This window comes from Capsicum annuum, chromosome 7, assembly GCF_002878395.1.
Source record: "Capsicum annuum cultivar UCD-10X-F1 chromosome 7, UCD10Xv1.1, whole genome shotgun sequence".
NCBI classification, from domain to species: domain Eukaryota; kingdom Viridiplantae; phylum Streptophyta; class Magnoliopsida; order Solanales; family Solanaceae; genus Capsicum; species Capsicum annuum.
This window is the reverse complement of record NC_061117.1, coordinates 38336422-38342790: the sequence shown is the minus strand read 5'-3', so window position 1 is coordinate 38342790 and position 6369 is coordinate 38336422. Positions and strand designations below refer to the sequence as shown.

General features: G+C 35.3%; 1 protein-coding gene across 6 annotated transcripts; it reads left to right on the top strand.

The window, feature by feature from the left end:
* Window positions 1-613: 613 nt before the first annotated feature.
* On the top strand, window positions 614-5482 carry LOC107853358 (protein LONGIFOLIA 1). 6 transcript variants are annotated; one of them, XM_047393485.1, is made up of 5 exons: window positions 614-881; window positions 2481-2646; window positions 2738-4240; window positions 4342-4531; window positions 4647-5482. In XM_047393485.1, exons 2-5 carry the CDS (start codon window positions 2527-2529, stop codon window positions 5234-5236), a joined length of 2403 nt encoding a protein of 800 aa, XP_047249441.1. In that variant the 5' UTR covers window positions 614-881; window positions 2481-2526; the 3' UTR covers window positions 5237-5482. The 6 variants fall into 6 exon arrangements, with proteins under 6 accessions (XP_047249441.1, XP_047249442.1, XP_047249438.1 ...); XM_047393486.1 differs by having other exon boundaries at window positions 2478-2646; XM_047393482.1 differs by having other exon boundaries at window positions 614-1039.
* Window positions 5483-6369: the final 887 nt, after the last annotated feature.

Sequence of the window (6369 nt, the reverse complement as noted above, 5' to 3'; positions counted from 1 at the left end):
CTTTTTAACAGAGAACATTTCTTTTTTGTGGATTATATATATGCGGCAAACATAAAATTTTAGTATATATGGAACAAACATGAAATTTTATCAGCTTAGTTGATTGACTTTTGAATTTTAACCTTCTTGTAATTTTATCAGCTTAGTTGATTGACTTTTAAATTTTAATCTTATTGTGATGATTTAATTCTCTACTCTGTAGTATCCCTTTTTATTTTTCCTTGATAAAAGAAAATTAAAAAAAAAAAAAAAAAAGATGTCGATTTCATGAGCCAATGATAATCTTAATAATTTAATTGATTGATCACCTAAATTTTTAGCTTAGCTTGTTGGTGAGTGTTTGTTTTTCTACCTTGTTATCCCCTCCTTACCAAATAAATTTAAATTATTTTGTACGTAAATGAATTTCTGAATATATTATTTGTGACAAATGCCCAAAAGACCATTTGTTAGTATTTTCTTTTATTTCTTTTTCTTATACAATTAATTTCTTAATTGCATCTTTGACGGTCTAACTTCTTCAAAATTGGCAACACAACCCTCCCCCCGCCCCACCCTCGCCCCCCAACCCCGTGTGGTTTTCTGGTCCCCATAAACTGATCTCTAACCAATATATCCCTCACTCCCCCCAAACGCTCTCCTCTTCTGTATCCCGCCCGCCTCCCACCCCCATCCTTTACCCTTGTTTTCTTCCTCAATTTCATTTGGTGGAATTACAACTTCCATAGCTACTACACACACATTTGCCTATAAGTCTATGTAACTTTAGCCCACAACATATAATCACTAACACTACTAAATAGCTATAGACATGAATGATCACTTCCTTTTCTTGAATAGTCTACTCTCTTTTTCCACTTTCAGATCTGTTAACTCACTCCGTAATCAACTTTCACCCATATTTTCTTTCTATTTCTCCAATTGGACTCCTTTCTTTTTTGGAATTTGATCTCCCTTCTTGTCATTGAACTGGTCAAACAAAGTTCAACTAAAAAATAACCTCAAGAAAAAAGTTCACAAAGAAACAACTCAAGTTTCTGTAAAGTTCTGATTTTCTTGCCTCATTGGTTTCTTCTTCTTTGAGTTGTTTAATGGCATTTTCTTCTTCTTATCAATGTTGACTTGTCTATCTTTTTCAGCATTAATGTCAATTTAGTTTTTTATTTTTCAAAAAAAAGTAAATAAAAATGAACAAAATTTAGTGATAAGCCTGTGGTTTTATGGGTTATTTTCATTCACATTTTAGTTGTTGACTGATTTAGGCATGTTTTTTTCTTCTTCTCCAATTTTTTTAAACCAGCATTCATCTCCAATTTTTGAAAAAAAATGCACAACATAATTTAGAAGGATTTGTGTAAAGATGTGATTTTTTTTAATCTCAATGGGTTTTCTATAGATGTGTGTTTTGTTCATTTACTGCTAGTACTTCTTTGAGTGTGTTTACAAATTTAAGGAGACATAAACCAATTAAAGGATCTCTTTTTCCTTTTTTTCATGGCATTGTGAATTTGATGAAATCTTGAAATTGAAAATGGAGAAAACTATTTTCTTCTCAGAGCTAAGAAATCATAGCACCTTTATTTATTTTTTTTAAAAATATCTAGTACTATTTGCGAGAGTTTTGTTTCTTTTTTCATCATTGAAAGAGCAAACAAAAATATGGAAAGCTAATTGGTTTGGATTTTCACACATGGAATGTCATTTGCGTCTTGAAAGCTAATCGGTTTGGATTTTTTCTTCTTTTGTTTTTTCATACATTGAATGACATTTGCATCTTGAAAGCATTATGTAATCTAGATCCCAGTAAGTTTTTAGCTGCATTTGCCTACTTTCTTTTTGAATCTGGTGTGTATATTTAAGATATATACTGCATCAAGCTATGTTGCCCGGACACTTCACAAATGTGAACCGGTGAATGTCGGATTCTCCTAAAGTACTCCGTCCGTTTAAAAAAGAATGACCTACTTTGACTTGACACGAAATTTAAAAAAATAAAGAAAACTTTTGATCTTGTAGTTTTAAATTAAAGTTATGTCAAATATACTAAAAAACCTTTTAATCTTGTAGTGTTAAACATGCTACATTGAAAGTTCAAAATTAAAATATTGCTAAAAAATAAAGAAGATCATTCTTTTTTAAACGGAGGGATTAGTTTGTTTTTGAAGAATCCAACATGAGTGTGGCGTCGAAAATGAAGAGTCTTGGCTTCATTTTAGATAAATGAGTAAAAAGATGCCATCTTGAAACTTGTATCTTTTATTTTTTTTTGTTTCCTAACTGGATATTAAGGGTAAGATAAATGTGATATTTTAGAAAACTCACCTGATTTTGCAAAATAATAAGCCTTCTATGCAAATGACATAGAAGTGTCTGCATATCTTAATGGATTTTGCAGTAGTGATAATTATTTGTTATTAACTAAAGCTGTTTCCCTGTAAATTAACTGATTGTCACATGGACTGACTATTAATGTTCAGCAGGAACTAAATAAAGTATAGTAGATCCAAAAGAAGATCTAGTGGCAACATGGATGGTGTGGATGATAGGAGAATGGGTTGTATGGGTGGATTTCTTCAGCTCTTTGATCGTAGTCACATTTTAGCCGGGAAGAGACTCTATGCCACAAAACGTTTGCCACATTTCACGGTAAATGTTTCTCAGGTCGATTAATTTCTATTTTAGATGTCTGCATTGCTTATAGTGGTGGATGATTGAAGGGTGTTTCGTGAATTTTCAGGTTCCTGATGATGTGTCAGAGTCGGATAAGTTTGTCGCATCACTGGCAGTTTCAAAGCAGCTCAGCAAACCACAGCCAAGTCCGGACCACTCCAAGCAGGAAGCAGCAGAGGTCAGTTCTGTTGAGCCAGCTGTTTCTGTTCCGGTGGAGACACCGCCTAAATCACCACTCCCTCGTCCTATTTTTGAAGTAAAAGAAGGGATGAGGTCTTCATGGAAATTTAGTAAAGAAGTTCCGAGGCTCTCACTGGATAGCAGAGCTGTTGTTGATGCTAAAGGAAGTCTTCAACCTAGGGAGCTACGAACAAAGGCTTCAGTTCTATCAGCAAACAGAGGTGAGAACACAGACGATGGAGTAATAGCTGATGGTGATGACAATCAGCGTCCATGCCCGAGTGTAATTGCACGGCTAATGGGACTTGAACCATTACCCCATTCAAGCCCTGAAACTCTGCCAAAATCAGAGTTGCGAAGATCTGCATCGGAATCCAGAGTTTCAAGAGACTTGTTTAATGGACATTTTGTGGATGGAAACAATGTGGATTTCAAAGAGCTAAACAATCCTCGATCTAACATTTCAAACAATGCAATGAGAGACAATGCAGTGAATGAAAGTAGAAGCTCAATGTCAAATGCCAGACCTAATGACTGGGTGGGTTATCATCTGAAGAACGAGAAGATTGAGAGACCAGAGGCTTCAAAGAGAAGTCTAAGTTTGTCGGCGTGGAAGTCACCACAACACAGAAAATTTTTCTTTGATACAGCAGACATTTTCCCAGAGCCAAAGCAGACAGTCTCACTCTATGGTGAGATTGACAAGAGACTGAAGATGAGAGGAATTGATGAGCCTTCTAAAGATCTTGAGACATTGAAGCAAATTCTTGAGGCTTTGCAACTCAAAGGACTGTTACATAACAAAAGACCACTGGAGAAAATTGGCCACCGGAATTTTGTATATGATCCTACTTCCTCATCTGACGAGTCCCCAATAGTGCTTATGAGGCCTTCGAGATCAGTTTCACCTAGCCATAGAAGAATGGCATATAGTACGCCCCCCTCAGATTTGAGAAGCCGAAATGTCATTGGTCGGAGATCCAATCTCTCTAGTGAAAGTCTTCCATCTGTGAGCCCATGTCGGGAACGGCCTGCTTCTGAACGAAATGCTCGGAGTCCACTAAGATCTAGAGATTCCAGCTCGCCAACTCAAAGAGAAAACAGTGTGAGGCTTTCTAGTTCTGTGGCCAAACCAAAGAATCTGAATGTTGATAGTCGTAGAAGAGCAGGAGAGCCATTTGAGAATCGAAGAGTTTGTCCAGTACAGTCTCCGAAGCTTAGCTCGAGGAGAACCAGTTTGGAGCAAAATGGTGCAAAGGGATCACCTAGAAACAAGAGGGAAATGGCAGAGAGTAAGCAGAAAGAGAAGATCACGACGTTTGTCACAGAGGATGAGTCATCTTCCATTTCTGAAAGCACTGTTAGCTCATCTTTCCAAACTGATGCGGAGGTATAGTAACAAATCAAGTAACTAAATTTATCTTGAAGAAAATATAGTAGTCTCTAATGACTTGAGTTTAATCATTGTTTCTTGAAATGTGGCATTTGCAGAGATCAAATTTGGATGATTACAATGAAGGAAGGAGCCTTTTGGAAAGGTGCGATAAGCTACTTAATAGCATAGCAGAGATGACAGCCCCTGAATCACAACCAAGTCCAGTGTCAGTTCTTGACTCATCATTCTACAGGGACGACTCACCCTCCCCTTCACCTATTATGAAAAGGAACATCGATTTCAAAGGTAAACAGTTATACTTTCTTCAAGCAGTTGTGATTAGTTTCAAGTTGAAAACGTTATAACCTTTCAATATTTTTCTGCTTGTGTTATTGCTAATGTTACGTAAAAACTGAATCAGATGTTTCAGGGGAATCGGAGGAAGAAATATGGATTTCAGCATTTTCACCTGTCGGAACAAAGTCTAATGATTCAACGGATGACTCTCATCTTGCTTACATTTCAGGCATTCTTAGAGCTTCCTGTTATCTTCCTGGAGACTCTGATGTATTTTTATTATTGGAGAAGCAGCAATATCTCAAAGGAAAGGGCACCTCCAAGGTCTCCAGACTCCAAAGGAAGTTGATCTTCGATACTATCACTGAAATTCTTGATAGAAACAGGCAACTTCCCCCATGGAAAGCGTTTTCGTGGTCAGGTTCATCTATTGCAAAGCCGACACTGGAAGAAATTTGGACCGAGTTCCAAAGAATCCAAGAAAGGAAAAGTGGTAACAATTTGGTTGAGACCATCTGTGAAGTTCTGAAGAAAGACCTGGCTCAAGACGCTGTGAATGGTTGGGGGGACTGTCCGGTAGAGATGTCCAAGGCGGTCTTGGACATGGAAAGGCAGATATTCAAGGATCTAATTGTCGAAACGATCCAAGACCTTGCTGTGATTGGCTGCAAAACTACCTTCTTGACAGCTTCACGTAGGAAGTTAGTTTTCTAAAGCTGATGAGGATTATTTTCATTAAGAAGTTTCCTTGTTTTCATGTTTTTTCCTTTTTAATTTGTTTTACCACGTTTAGGTTTTTGTTTCGACTGATTCTTGACTACCTAGGAAGTACTAAGCTGTTGTAATAGTCACTTTCCAAGATGTAAAAAAAGAGTGAAGTGTTAGATTGTACTGAAGTTTGGAAATCCTCCTTTCTTTCTGTGAAATGCAAAAAAGTTTGTTGGGCAGAATAATTAGTTATCATGTGACTTGAGTAAGTCAAATTTGACCCTTTGGAAAAAGTGATGCGTGTTTGGTGAATTTATTATTGTAGGGTTGATAAAGTGAGTGTGTTAAATTGACATCATTTTCTGATTTCCCTTTTGGTTGGCCGGGCAAAAAAGCATCCTGGTGCACGGAGTTCCATTTATGCATGGAGTTCCGGAAAGTGGCAGGCATAAGGGTCTATTCATATGTAGTGTTACTCCGTGTTTCCTCAAAATTGTTTCCATTGTTCAAATTCCGTATTTGCTGAGGAGATTATTTTCATAGTTCAAATCCATGATCTCCCGATCACTTGCAACAATTTGACCATTTACTTTAAGGAAAAATCTTTTTGGCCATAAAATTTGGTCATAATTTGGTCATAATAGTAATAAATCATATTCACACCGTAAACTAGTTAGTTTTATCACATTTTTAGCTTTTTCACCCTAAATTTAAATTTCTAACACTACTTTATTTATTATACCATTTGTTAATACATTGAACACTATCCCAATACATGGGAATAAACTATTTATGTATTCTATTTATAATTATTTTCTTAATTAACAATTACATAATTAAATAATTACCAAATGTAGTAATATGTAATTAAGAAAATAAAAATTTATTAGTACAAATTTATTTATTAATTGTTAGTTATATTTTTTCTTTTTAACGTTTGTAGTTGTTTAATTTTAGTTCAACTTTTAATTATGTAGTAGAGTTTATACTTTTTACATATTTTGAGAAATTTAATTAAATTGTTTTATTTATTTTTTATCTAGTTTAATTTTATGATTTTTTTTAATGAATATGAAAATTATTGTATGAAAATAGAGTTTTAAGGGTGAATTTCCTAAATAGTCAGCTAAGTTTTATAA